Source organism: Barbus barbus (genome assembly GCF_936440315.1).
Source record: "Barbus barbus genome assembly, chromosome: 34".
NCBI lineage: Eukaryota > Metazoa > Chordata > Actinopteri > Cypriniformes > Cyprinidae > Barbus > Barbus barbus.
Genome location: NC_136762.1, coordinates 5,589,242 through 5,605,004, shown reverse-complemented (window position 1 = coordinate 5,605,004; position 15,763 = coordinate 5,589,242). Strand labels below are relative to the sequence as shown.

The 15,763-nt window shown below is 35.6% G+C and overlaps 1 protein-coding gene across 1 annotated transcript; it reads right to left on the bottom strand.

Annotated features, from left to right (window-relative positions):
- Window positions 1–1,708: 1,708 nt before the first annotated feature.
- On the bottom strand, window positions 1,709–10,276 carry LOC306853770 (short transient receptor potential channel 2-like; the record flags this gene model as incomplete). Its single annotated transcript, XM_079391417.1, is given in 15 exon segments — window positions 1,709–2,004; window positions 3,412–3,544; window positions 3,632–3,701; window positions 3,843–3,970; window positions 4,531–4,741; window positions 4,801–4,893; window positions 4,995–5,157; window positions 5,922–6,122; window positions 6,277–6,283; window positions 6,287–6,451; window positions 6,594–6,758; window positions 7,469–7,505; window positions 7,507–7,643; window positions 8,763–9,455; window positions 10,262–10,276. Coding segments are annotated over 15 exon segments (2,514 nt in total).
- Window positions 10,277–15,763: the final 5,487 nt, after the last annotated feature.

The window sequence follows — 15,763 nt, the reverse complement described above, 5'->3', positions numbered from 1 at the left end:
CCACTCTGCCTGTGTTTAATGAAAGAGTGCGAGGACTCCCCAGGCTTCTGTGCAGACTGATGCAAACAGCAGGTGTGCAGCAGGCTGTGATGTGGGCCCCCGGGGACACACACCGCAGCTCACGCTAAATTAAAACAACACGAAAAACTGACTAACCCTCAGAGAGAGGGAGTGCACCACATTGTGTTAAGTGTCTAATCATCAGGGGATGGTAATCTTACTGCGTTTACATTCACATAATGTGATGCTTTCTGTGAGACCCCCATTCTGGTGCCTCATCATGATGTATGCATTTCACATGGGCTAACTTACAATATACCTAATATAAGATCTTTTATTAAATAGTTTTTCTAAATTGTTGAGGGAATATGTTGGACTCGGCACACAGTTCAATCAATGTTATAGCTAAAGAAACAAGTTTTAAAGTCCTCAGTCATCCTGAGAAATTGCCTCTGAGCTGTCTTTCTCCCCGGCTGGCTTTTATGTGTAATTGCTGAACTTTAGATGATGTTTATGACTTTAAAAGGCACCGGAGGAGTGTGTGATATTTGGCACTTTCAAGGAATAGGGTACAAAATAGGGCTTGCAAGTCATAAATTTAAGTCAAAGTAAGTGAAAGGAGGTGCTTAGGCTTTCAAAAATGCTTTTCATCCATCCCAGGAATTCAAACTAAATGTTAGCTTTATTATTATTATTATTATTTTGCATTTCCAAATGTTGCTTTGCACAGTAGTTATGATGAACTGATCACTTTTTTTTTTTTTTTTTAATAACCATTAACATTGGATTAGAACCAAATAAGAATTTGACGGGAGGGGGACAGATGTTTAATGGGTTTAAACATTAATTAGTAATATTTAATAGTACTTATTTAGCAAGGATACATTATTTAAAATTGACAGTAAAGACCTTTAAAAAGGATTTCTGTTTCAAATTCTTTTCTATTCTATTCTATTCTATTCTATTCTATTCTATTCTATTCTATTCTTCAACGAATCCTGAGAAATGCTTCATGGTTTGCACAAAAAATATTTAACTGTTGTCAATAATAATGAGATGTTTCCCGAGTACTATTTTAAATTGTAATAATCTTTCACAATATTACTGTTTTTACGGCATTTATTTGATCAAAAATACAATCTTGGTGAAACTATTTTCCAAAACACAAAAAATAAAAATAATAATAATAATTTGTAGCATTCGTGGATAGTTTTTTTTGTGTTTTTTGTCATTGATAATAATAATGTAACACACTGTTGTTGTTTTTTTTTTTCGTTTTTTATGATTTATTTTGTGAAAAGTTATGATTTTTATTTGTGTGTTAATTTTCATTTAAGGTTATTATTATGGTTATGACCTTTCACGTTAATGTGAAAATATCCATAAGTAAACAGATCACTCAGCAAATATATGAGTGTGTGTTTGTATCTATTTGGCATCTAAACCTCATTAAATGGATTTATCTGTCTTATGAGGCATTGGATTTTAAATATCAATCATGATACAAATTACATATTAATCAACTATAGTATGTAAAAATGTATCAGTAATTCAAAGTGCTATGAATGTATCTAGATACTGGTGACTAGGTATTTTTCAGGGAATGGCTGTGCGCTGCGACACTGCAGTGTTTGTTTCTCACACATCAAGAGTGCTAGCAGTCAAAAGTAGTCTCTTCTCCTGGGACGGGCTCCACAGGGCCCTCGGACTAGGGCTCCTCCCCCTCCTCTGAGACGATCCCTCCTGCTTTGATCTCTCCTTCTTTCTCGTCCTCCTCCTCTGCGGGATGTGTACTGATAGGCAGACCTGTGTTTTCGCACCCCATGGCCTCGTTCTTATCAAAGTCACGGAAATTGTTCTTTGCGCCCAAGATGTATTTGCCCAGGATGTTGGCCTGGTCTGGCTCGCTCTTGCGCCGCCACTGCAGCTTCTGCTGGAACTCCTGCATCTCGGTGTGCAGTCGGCCGACAACTTTATTCAGCTCGGTGATTCTGTTCCCAACATCTGAGCATCACAACAACAGCAGTTAGTAGTGAAAACAATGCAAGGTTCAGAACGGCATTCTATCATACTACTCATACTATTGCTGCTGTGTGAAGCAATGCACATTTTTTCAGTATATATGAAATTCCTGGATAACAAACTACATTTTCCAGAAAAAAATGTTTTCTCACTTAAGCTTTCTTCGCTCATTATTTTGATTAGATTGGATGTATATATACAAAATTTGATTAAAAGAATGCAAAATTACCACTTATATTTCTAAGATAAACTGGCATTCAGAAATTTGGGGTTAGTAAGTTATTGTATTGTAAGAAGTCTCTTATGCTTCCCAAAGCTGGATTTATTTGATTTAAAAAAAAAAACTGTAAAATTGTGAAATATTATTACAGTTTAAATTAGTTGTTTTCAATTGTAGTAGACTCTAAAATGTATTATTTCTGTGATTAAAAGCTGAATTTTCAGCATCATTACTCCAGTCTTCAGTGTCACATGATCCTTCAGAAATCATTCTAATATTCTGATTTGCTGCTCAAAAAACATTTAATGAGGTGTACTTTGTTCACATTAACATTAGTTAACATGAACTAACACTGAAAAATATTTCTACAGCATTTATTAAATGTAATTAATGTTAAGTTCAACATTTACTAATGCGTTATTAATAAATGTATTAAACTGTAAAAATATATTAATTTCTTTTTAATGCATAAATGCATTTTATTATGCATTTTTAATGCATCAACTAATGTTAACAAAATAGCAGTGTTTATTTAAAGACATTTATTATGTTAAAAAAGATCTGTCGCTAATCAATTTATTCCATCCTTGCTGAATAAAAGCATTAATGTCTTAAAAAAAATCATACTAACCCCAACTGTACTCACTGCATGTCACTTACTGAGCTGCATATATTGAAATCATGTGACAATGTAGTGTACTGCTGTTTAAAGTGTTGACATTTACAAAAATCCATACGGTTTCACATTTTGCTTAAAAAAAAAAATGGTAGGTGGAATACTGAAGCTAAAGTATGATAGTGTGCCATCCCAAGCGTTGATGCTGATCCCAAAATGGTCAGTAACTGACCAAGTATTCATTTATCAGACACTTTTATCCATTTTAATTTGCAGTACACTTAATATATTCTTTAATTACAGGGGCAGTCCCTCTGGAGAAACTTGTGATGAAGTGTTTTGCTAAAAGACCTCCTCTTCTGGGGTTTGTACATACAACCTTGTGGTTACCTGCTGCACAGATCTTTGACCTCAAGGTCACAGCTCATTTTTAGGTACATAGACATAAATAATGTTTAATGCTAAATGTGTCACGATTATGTTTTGTTTTCTTTAATAACTGAAATACTGCAAGCTTTTTGGATCATTACTTGATGCCGAAAATATGACCTACCTTTACGCTTGCTCTCTTCGAACTCTCTGCGTGCGGCTTCGATGTAGCGGTGCACTAGAGCTTTGGTCACCTGCAGGCGGTATGGCACTCTGCCCTCACCTTGACCTCTGCTACTATTCAGGGTATTGCTAGACTAAAAAAAAAAAGAAAAACACCTCATCAGCCAAATTTAATCAGGAATTATGGAGGATCTAGAGATAGAATCCCCTCAGATGCTCACCAAAGATGCAATGGGGGGATATTCTGGGGCTTTCTTGTTACAGCAACAGCAAATCTTTTTGCAGATGCTTCTACTCAAGACCGGGAGGAACAGAAAGGTAACATCTGGTTCTAAAGGATCTAAAGTCTGTGGTAAAAAAGTGTGAGTTCACATAGTCTGCATAGAGATTTTGGAGGTTTTATAGTACCTCGCATTTCGCAGGTTTTCTTACCTCAAGATATAGAAGAGAGCCTTTGGAGATGGGATGATATTAAAGGGAACTGGCATAGTGAGACCCTCCCTGAAGTAACTGAGGTAGAGTTTAGAGCGAGCAAACTTCCACTCGACATCTGCATCATCCTGAGAGGAAGAGACAGTATGGACATACATAAACATTGCTGTTAAAAAGTTTGGGGTTGGTAAAGTTTTGGTAAGGTGAGATATTGTTTTTAAAAGAAATCTCTTATGCTTACCTAGGCTGCATTAATTTGATTATGAATACAGTAAAAACAGTAATGTGAAATATTATTACAATTTAGAATAATTGTTTTCTATTTGAATATATTTAAAACTGTAATTTATTCCTGTGATGCAAAGCTGAATTTTCAGCATCATTACTCCAGTCTTCAGCGTCACATGATCTTTTAGAAATCAATCTAATATGCTGATTTACTGCTCAAAAACATTTCTTATTATCAATGTTGAAAACAGGTGTGCTACTTAATAATTGCAAATCGTTTTCAGTATGTTTTGTTGAATAAAAAGTTCAAAAGAATAGCATTTGTTTGAAATATTTACTCATGAGGGAAGAGTAAACAGCTTTCATTTTTGGGTACCGGGAGTTTCTTCCATCGCACTGGTCCACAAATGTTCTCTAATATTATCTTAACTCTTTTGTAATGATCTTTTAAGCTTCACACCTCGATCCTCTGAAATGAATTGGAGATCATGGCAATAAGCATGTTGAGTAGGACTATGACGATGAGCAGTGTGAATATCCCGTAGAAGATCCTTCCCACAAACTCAACCAGAGCGTAATCAGGCATGTCTACATATTCCTGGTTTGCCATTCCAAACATGGTCCAGAAGAGGAAGTTAAATGTTTCATTAAACCGATTTAAGATGCTTCTCCTGGGTGATTTCAAACCAACCAAACACATGTAATTACATGTAAACAAGCTATTAATCACCTGCCAAGATGTGGAGAAACAACATATGGGACGTATATGTTGTTTATTCCGCACAAAAATGCTGTTCCGATGATCATAAGGATGAACATGAACCTGTAGAGCAAGAAAAACATTTGATGAAAGTGATTTTAATGGTGCTCTCCTCTCATAGCTACTGGACGTCCAATCGCAGAGATCAAACAGTGAGATCTGACCTCATCATGTCATCGATCATTCTTCCCATGGATATCTGCAGGGTTCCCAGGGATTCATGGGCGGGCAGAATGTAGGCGAGACGTGTGAAACTCAGCATGCTGGTCACGGCGAACAGAGTCTCTGCAATCAACTGAGGATCCTCCTGTTTCCAGTCCTCTCGTACTATTCACAAACATATGATACAGATATTTAACAATAATTTGAGATATAATATAATTTTTTTCATGTATTGGTAGAAGTTGTAAAAATTATAAAAAAAAATTATAATTATTTAAACTACTGCTGCTACATGTGAATTTTTTTTTTTAACATTTATTATAGATTTTATTGCATTTTTAAATGTATTATTATTAATAATAATACAAAAATATTAAACATTCTATAAAAAATATATTTATTTATAAACAACTAATTTATATATAAACACACACAGATATATATGTATATATATATATATACATATATATATATATATTATTATTTAACTGTATTTGTAATTATTAATAATAAAATAAAAATAATTACTACTGTTTTTATTTAATTAATTATTTAATTAATCAATAATACAATAGATAATTATAATGTTGTTGTTATTATAATAAAATATAATAATACAAATATGAAAAATAAAATAAAATAAAATGTACAAATGTTAATATTGTTATATAATTTTATGGTAATTAATCTATTATTATTATTATTATATTGCTATTATTTTAATTATATTTGTTGATAATGTTGTTGTTGAATTTGTTAACAATTTGAATAAAAAATTGTTAACAATTTGAATAAAAAATACAAATAACTATTATTCTATCTGTCTGTCTGTCTATTATCTTACTTCCAGTAAACATGATATATGGGTGGCCAGATATAAAAGAATGAAAAAAATGCTGGTTAAATAAAGCCTATATGCGAGATGTCACCTGTGTTGGTGAAATAGTCACACAGTTCTTGAGTGCTGGAGTCCTGACAGAGGAAATATCCCTTTAGCATGATGAGGATGCGCAGTGTGAAGGATGCCAGATACATGCTCAGAACCATCATATCCAGAATGTTCCATAAATCCAGGAAGTAACTTTTCAAACCCTCAATCCAAACTTCCTTACACTCAAACCAAAAGAAACCTACCAATGCAGAAAGACAAACACTCTATTTTAGACAATAATCATTACATTTACTCTCTCTAAATAAATCAAAGACAATTATTGTCTAGGCTCAGAGATTTAAATGCCTATTAAGTGGTTTTCCTATGGATTTTGATTTGGCAGCATGACCCACCAGCAACTCATATCATATGGAGAGAGTTATGGAGAATGTTCTGATTTCGGGAGGCAAAATCACTGCGGTAGATCTCCATGAAAATCGACTCCGTCAAGAGGGTGATGAGGAACCACATGTATGATGCCGAGTGTAACAGGAACTTAATCACGGGAACCTTCAGCAGTTTACCCAGCTGGCAGAACAAAGTAGGTTTAGTCCATATTAAGTAATACATATTTGAAATGCATTTAAGCTGTATTGAATAAGGTTGTTTGCATGGGCCCATGGGCTATTACGATGTTATTTAATTGTTATCACCACTGGCTCAAATTTACCTTGGACCTGGGGGCGATCCAGTAAACGAGGCAGAGAAACGGCATGGTAATGAAAATCCCCAAAGACACTAGCAGTTTCCAAGCAGTTCGACTTCCCCTCCAACCGGACAGGCTACCGCACCAAATGGAGGAGAGCACTTGCTGGCAGATGGGATGAGTCACAAACTAGACGAGGAAAACAAACAGTCAGGCCTCCCAGCCAACTGTCAATCAATCAGACATCCCATACGGCACGAACGCAGGGGTCAAACGACTGCTCGCTTTTGAAAGATGATGCTCACATGCCCTGTGTTTCTCCTCAAATCCATCAGTCCGTGTGGGCAGTGGAGGTCTGCAGCGTGTTACCTCAGCCAGGGTTATTATAGTTAACTAAAAACTACTAAAAAAACATAACTGAAATCAAATAATAGATCAAACTAACTTCAATATTTTATTTCAGATAGTTGCCAAGGTAACGTTGCTTATTTTCATAACTTGATGTACTAAAACTGAAATAAAAAATTATTAAAACTAAGTAGACATTTTTTTAAATAATAATATTATAATTAACCTTAACAAAATGGCTAAGAATTTAACTAAAATGAAAATGTAAAATATAAAAATAAAAACAAATTCAATATATCAATAGTAACTATAAATGATACAAAAATAAATATTTATATTTCATTGATGCTCAAATATCACATACCTGAACTCCACTGAGTAGTTTAACAAGATATAGCCTTTTAGTTTTTTTTTAAACATTTTATTTATTTTAATCATTTGACATTTTTGTTTTATTTAAATTACCTAGTTTTTCCCCCAGTTTTGCCTTGAATGTTGAATGTTGCCTTTTCCTTTTTAATTTTTTTTGCAATTAAACCAAAATGAAGTACCTGTTTTTGATTGTAGTTGACTGCCAGTCGAAGACGTCTGTTCATCCAGTTCTTCATCCTCGCTGTCATCCTCAGCGCTGTTGAGGATGTTGGAGACCTCGCTCTGGTTCCGGCACATTCCCAGAAGCTCCACTGCAAACTCCTGACACAGCTGTTCCAATGTCAGGTACTGCGGCTAAACGGCAATAACGAGTTTTGAGAAAGAGATGTTAATTAATATCAATGTTAATTAATAAGTGTGTTAATAAGAATTCTATATATATTAAGAATTAATAAGTGTGTTTACTAAATTCTGCTAGCTATGAAAATAGCTTATTATATAAATATAATGACAATAGAAAAAAAAAAAACTATTTGACGGCAAAACTAAGTGGAAAACTTGGCGATTAGGGGAAAACCCTGATTGTCAAATTATGAAGCATAATCTGTGCAAGGACATGCATGTAAAAACAAACAATGTGTCAGTTATTAGTAGCATATTGTCAGTGCTGGGTAGATTACTTACAAATTGTAGGCCATTAATGATTACAAGTTACACGAGGAAAATTGTTAGTAACATAATCTGGATTACACATATTAAGTAATGTAGTCTGACTAATTTTTCATTACCTTTAGATCACTTTTGACCTAATTCGTTTATCACACTTGAATGGGATTACTGAGTACCACACTGTAAAAAAAAAAAAAAAAAAAGTTGAGCCAACTTAAAATTTTAAGGCAACCAGCTTCAGCAGATTTTTGAGTTCTCTCAATTTATTTTTGTAGGAGATTCTCAACTTTTTTTGTATAAATTTAAAACAACAAGTTGAGAAAACTTTTTTTTTACAGTGCATATTGATAACAACAAAAAGAACAAAGAGAAAGGAAATATAATCCTTTCTTTGTTATTAACATCATAAAATGCATTAATCATTGCATTACATCAGGGTTTCCCAAATTCTATATAAGTAGTAAATTCATTCGTAAAGGAAAATTTAAAAGATAAATAAATAGGGGTGAATCAATAAAGTTTGAACAATTTACTACCATAGTGTGAATATGTAATCATGTAATCCATGAAAAGTAACTAATCTGATTAAGAGCATTTTAAACCATAATATACTCTAATTTCAAGTACTTGAATTTTTGGAATCTGATCATGCAATCCAGATTACATGTAATCAGTTACTATCCAGCACTGACAGTTCTTAAAAGTTCAAGAAAAACAGACAATTGACTCTTGTTTTTTCCAAATATATATTTTTAAAATATTTGCAACGTTTTCTATAAATGAATGATTTTTTTCCGAGCTCACCTTAAATTCCGGTTCTTTCTTAGAGAGTTTGCGCAGTTCTCTGCTGAGGTGGAAAGCGCTGAGCATGGCGTCTTCTGAGGCGATGGACAGATATGCGCGGCTGGCGATGCCTCTGTATGTGTTTATACGGGACAGAGAGAACTTGAGCAAGTCGTATTGCCGGCCGTTACGGCACTCCAGGCACGTGCACGAGATGGAGTGAGGCAGAGGAATATCATGACCTCTCTGGGTCAGCATAGTTACGATCTCATACAGGTCCTTCTGGCAGGCCAACGTTAGTGGCGTCACTCCTGGCGCGAACTGAGAATTGTCAATGGAGTGGTCGAAGATGGCCATGCTGAAAGAACGAACATCCATCTTGTTGCCTTTCTCCTGATCCAGGCGGTCCAGGAGGTGTTTGACGAACCTGGGCTGGTTGGTGTCGACGGCCACCAGCAGAACCTCGTGGATCTGATGGAAGTCAAACTTGACGCCCAGCAGAAGGGAGGTCATGATTTCTTCACTGCCCAGTCGGATGGAGAGGTTCAATGCTTCCCTCCATAACCGATCCTCAGACTCGTCCAGCTGACGGATGATCCCGTCTCCAAGGGAGAGGAGACTGTCCACCCAGGCCGTATTGCCCTCTTGGATGGCGGGGATCAGCTCCAGTGGAAAGTGAAGCTTCTTGTTCACAATCTCCTTCCAGTTGTCTGGCTGCTCACAGAGACAGGACACAGAAGATAGTATAAACCCTAACCAAACCATTATTAGAGGGTGAAATAATAATAAAACAATAATAATAAATAATACAATTTTATTGACACTTAACACTTTTTTATAATTGCACTGCTGTTCAAAATTTCAGAGGTCAGATTTTTTTTTTTTTTTGAAAGAAATTAATACTTTTATTCAGAAAAAATAAATTGATCAAAAGTGGCAGTAAATATATTTATAATGTTATTTAAAAAATCAGTTTTCAAAAAACAGTTTACACATGTCGCACAACTGTTTTCAACATAGATATGAATAAATGCTTATTGAGCACCAGACCAGCATATTAGAATGATTTCTGAAGAAAAATATGAAAATATGAAAATATTTTAAATTCCAATAGCATTTCACAACATTACTGTGTATAAATTATATTTCTGACCAAATAAATGCAAACATGGTGAGCATAAGAAAATTCTTTCAAAAACATAAAAAAATCTTACCGACCTCGCATTTTTGAACAGTAGTGTATACAGTATATACCTAAATGATGTAAATTATGAATTAAATTCATCGGTTGCACCAGTTGGCAACCATAAACTTAAATATACTTATTTAAACTTTGATATCTTTTACCACTTTGCTGTGGTTTTATAACAGGAATAACCCACTCAAGTCCATCAGTTACCATGATTTTTACCACAGCCTTTTAGACCCTCTGCTTTGCATTGTGCCTAAAACTACCCATTTCTTTTGGCACTTATTTAATTTAATGCCTTGCAATCAAAACCTTCAAATCTGGAACTCACCGTAAGGTTTTCCATGTTCTTAGTGGAGCACCCCAAAACAGTAAACTTCTTTTGAGAAATACGTCAGACCAAAATAGTGAGCAGCTCTCTCATGTCAGCTTGAGAGATGAATCCAGAAAGGAACAATATGGTTGTCACCTCCTAGACCTGTTTAGTGATTTTGTGCCTCTGTACAAGCCTTGTTTTTGTCTACTGATGTCTCATCTTGTTCTGGGAATTAGCCTGTACCACCCACTCAGCACCAATAACAGAGATGCTCCCCGAGGAGAACAATCATTAGCACACAGTACTGTTGCATTTCATTTGGATAATTACAGTTTAAGCTCTGCTTTTACAATACGACTCTTGTGGCTTGATAAATTGTTGAACTCTATTAACATTAACGCTAAGGAAACGTTCACCCAAAAATAAAAATGTGCTGAATGTGACCCTCGGGCCATCCAAGATGTAGATGAGTTTGTTTGTTCGCTGGATCAGATGTGGAGAAATGTATTGTTACATCAGTTGCTCACCAATGGGTCCTCTGCAGTGAATGGGTGCCGTCAGAATGAGAGTCCATACAGCTGATACAAACTTCACAATAATCCATAAGTAATCCACACAAATCAGTGAATGCCTTGTGAAGTGAAAAGATACATGTTTGCAAGAAACAACATCCAACATTAAGATGTTTTTAACTGTTTTATACCATTGCTTCCCACTAAAATATGAGTTCTCTATTCATAATATTGCTTTCTCAGATTATGGACTGGTATTTTGGCCAGAAGCAGTGGTTTAAAGTTAAAATGCCTTTATGATGGATGCGTTTATCACAAACACACAGCTTTTCACTTCACAAGATGTTAACTGATGGACTGGATTCATGTGGATATCTTGTGGATTATCATCAGCTGTTTGGACTCTGACGGCACCCATTCACCACAGAGCATCCATTGATGAGCCAGTGATAAAATGTTACATTTCTCCAAAACTGTTCTTTTGAGGAAACATCTTTGAAGGCCTGAGGGTGAATAGATATTCAGCAAATGTTCATTTTTGAGTGAACTGTTCCTTTAATGATCAGTACCATGAAATCTTCCGTTTACTGTAGTACAAGACAGCATATTAGATTCTCTGCTTCCACATGCCAACAGCATTGCTTGTAGCTTGTCAAACTCGATTGAAGCTGAAACTTATCTGGACTTGATTAGCATGGGAAGGGTTTCTCTGAAACCACACAAACAACAGCATTAATCATTAAACAGCCATGTCGCCTCCATCTCAGTCGTCATGATAATCAATTGATCATGACCCTTTGGCACTTCTTTTACCGGCCTAATTTCGAGAAGTACACCCTACGTCCTTTAGAATGTGGCAAATTAATTACCCCAATGCAGTCTGGTGGCCCTGTCAAACCCCGTCTGGAATCACGCTCCGCTGCGGCAGCTGACAGCGCCGGCCCGCTCCGCCTTTGCAATTCTAATGAGTGGTCATTCATCAGCCTCTGACAGCTGGACAATCCACTCGATGTTTAAATCTGCTGATAATATCAAAAACATGCACTTGCCGTAATCCGCAAATTATTACTTAACTGTCGATCATATTAGTTTGAGCGTTACGAGTAAATAAGATTTATAGGACTACTCTGCAGTTTTCATGCTGTTAGAAAAGAGATTTCACAGAGATTTTTCAAGTTGTTAATGGTTCATTTCTAGAGTAATTCCAGTGGTTTTCTTTTTAGGATACAATGGTTTAATGCAATTTCTGCTGTTTTGGTTTACATCAGTCTTGCTTGGGAGGTAATGATGACAAATGCATCAGCTTCTGCATTTATGCTTATATGATATGAGATGTGTAAACCATGACTTTTAGTTTCTTCATGGTCTGTTTGAGAAATTGATTGAGTTTGGTTGCTGTTGTTAAATGGGGGATAATTGCTTTGTTTTTGATTAACACTGCAATTTGAGGAAGGGGGAAGTACTGTAACAGGCAAAATAATGAAAGAGAACTGAAACAATGTGGTGGATTGTAGCCTAAAGGTTTATTTGGTAGATTTGACCCAGTGTTTAATGTTAATTATACAATTTAGAAATATTTTATATATAAGACATATAGTGTAAAGTTCTAAAAAACTAAACTCTTAACATGGATAACAACTGCAGTGACTACTATAGTAATTCTGCTAAAAATCTTGTATTTCAGGTCAGCTGCTTTTGTCACACAGACGAATATCAGCTACAAAGTAGGTGGAGGTTTTCACCAGATTTGGTGACAATGGTTTTATGAACTTCATATGCATTTTGATTCCAAATATTGCCACTAACAAAGTACCCAAAACCATATTTTAGACAAATTGTATTCTTTGAAATACCGTCAAAGGTTTAAGGTCAGTAAGAATTGTTTTGTAATTTTACATAGTAAGGATGCAGTAAATTGATCAAAAGTTACAGTATAAAGACATTTATAATATTGCAAAAGATTTGTATTTTAAATACATTTCTATTCATCAAAGAATCCTGAAAAAATGTATCATGATTTGTACAAAAATATTATATTAATATTAATATTTTAAACATTGATGCTAAAAAAAACAATTGTTGAGCACCAAATCAGCAAGAATGGTTTGAAGGATCATGTGACCCTGAACACTGAAGACTGAAAATGCAGCTTTGCATCACAGGAATACATTTTTAAAATCTATTCAAATTGAAAACAGGTATTTTATCCTGCGGGGACTCTTCATATTTGGGTCACACTTGATTCCTTAGCCGTAAAAGTGACTGAAGGTACCAAGTTTAACTTTTTTATATTTCAACCCTTTATCATATCCAAGTCATGCTCATGATTTTGTGTTTGTGTGTGTGTGTGTTCACTCCAATGACACAAAAATGGTAAAACTTAATTTCTAAAAGCTTCTTTCAAAAATATGAAAAAACGACTCACCCCAAACTTTTGAGCTATTATGTATTTATGCATGTATGTATGTACATATCCAAAGCCACTTTCAACACATTTCAAGTATACATTTTATAACTTTTTGTGTTTCCAGGGAATCAAACCCATGACCTTGATGTTGAGTTGATTTGAGCTTGATTTCACTCAAAGAATAGCCGTTTCAGTCGGATGGCTCTCCTCCACCGAGCCGTTCAAAGTTGGAATCATGTAAGTATTCAAGTCAAACATTAAATGCATTTAAAGGCAAGTTAATTTGAGAGTGAGACAGGCCGGTACAAATCCGAAACAATGAGTCTGAAGGAAGCTGTGCAGATGCAGGGCCACCTAATCAGATTGCTTTCATTAAGTCTGTTGAAATGACAGAAGCTTTTACTTCACTTCTATTGGATTACCAGGAATGCAGCTCTCTTATGACAATTTGCATTATCGAAACAATCTCTCTCCTCCTCTTTTACTTTCTTTTGCCTCACCCCCCCTCTCCATCTCCCTGGCTGACTTTCCTCTCTCTCTCCTGTGAGCTCCATCTCTCTCTCGCTCTTTGCAGATGGGATGAGTCTAGGAGGAAGGCAGAGTGCTTTGCCAGTTTTGTGTGAGAGAGGGCAGGAATTCCAACCGTGCGCAGACTATTCCAAGAGCAGCTTCCCTCGTGCGCAGGAAATACATCGCCAATGCGTTTTCAAGCATTTCTTTGAAGGTTCCCGCTGATAGAGGTAAGCTAGGCGAGAGGAGATTCATCTGTGCGTGTGTGCTAATGTAGTTGTCACATGGCATGTTGATGGAAGTCAGTCACAGTGCCCTCACATTAGTCTTACATTACTGTTGAGTGCACTTTAGAGTGGATATAATGTGCTATTCGATATCATTCATGGAGTATGTAATCTGTCAGTTTTCTGTCAAAACGTCTGGGTTCAGATTATTAGTTTTGGTAGCATGCCAACTTTCATTGTTGGACTTCATGCAAATCCACAGTCAGTTATACTAAGAAATTTTCTAAAACTCTCACTTTGGGCCAAGAATTATAAATGTTATTATACAACAGTTAGTTGTTTGGAGACACGTGTGCTTATTTTCTCTTTTTTGGCTTCCAAAACAATTTTTCATTGGTGGAGGGAAAAAAAATAGTTGGCAGATATTTAATTTTTTTTCTAAAACATTAATTATATATGCATTAGTTTTGTTTTGTTTTTAGAAAAGAATCACATTCATGCTAATACTCACTCTCACTGATATTGCTGAATTATTAAACCAGATAGTTCTGGCTTCTGATTGGTCAATACAACTATGACACAACACACCTGTTCACCAGCAGTGGTTCATAGTGAAGTCTATGTTAATGAAAGGATACCTCTTGACAAATTTATTTTATTTTTATTTAATTTAAATGTAATTTATTGTTTATTTAATTTTTTGTTTTTAAATGTGTAAATATTTAACATCCCAGACATTATTGATTAATGCAGTTTATTATATATATATATATATATATATATATATATATAATATTAGCTTATATTTTAATGTGTCTCTCTTTATATGTGGGCTTAATCAACGTCCCATATCTTAGTGATGAATGATGAAATTTTATTATGTTGGTTTATTTATATAATATTAGCTTTTTTTATGTGATTCTTTTTTAAATGTAAGCTTATCCAGTGTCCCAGATAATAGTGATGAAAGCATTTTATTTTATGTAGGTTTATTTATATAATATTAGCTTAGTTTTTTAATGCATCTCTTCTTAAATGTGGGCTTACTCAATGTCCCAGATATTAGTGATGACAAATGAATGTATACTGATGCATCTTTTAAAGTTTACTGTCTTTAAGCCAAATATACTCTAGATGTTTTAATTCCTGATTTACCAACAGACACGAGTTTGAAATTTCCATCAGTGTCTAATGCAATCACACCCTAATTTAAGCTAGGGAAAATGTTAAAAATTATAATAAATGATCACAGCATGTCAAGCTTACAGCAGAGGAGAATGTAATTGCTTTTTGCCAGCATTGCCATTGAAGATCCTCTTCTTTGGCAGACGCCTGAAATGTTTGCCGAAATCCACGGTGGCACACTTGCCCTCCGAGACCTTGACTGTGTTATTTTTTTTCTCTCTTGGCACTTTGAGACTCCCACATAATTACAATCCGACAGCACGATGGACAGCCCGTCTGCGGCGTCCACACCTCCACAGCGTGAACCGATCCAACTGCATTCAGAACCACGGACAGCTCTGCTCTCAGCTCTGCTGTCCGTGGTCCTGAAAACAGTTGGATCGGCCGTGGAGGTGTGGACGCCACAGACAGCGGCCTACTTAAACGCATCCTGACATGACAAGATAAAAGCAATGTAATTGCGGCCACTCGTAAGGCTGTCGTTATGCAGAGCAGCCCATTTGATGGCTAATCTCAAACAGGTTGTTGTATTTGAGAGCCGAGGCGCGTGTTGATCTAGCAGACAGAAGGAGGGGGGAGAGGATAACAGGAATCCAGGCGCCTGGCTGTAGCCGTCCCGCTCTACACCAATCTGTCTCTCCCGGGCCTGTGTCCAGCACCCCGGACCTCTGAGCAA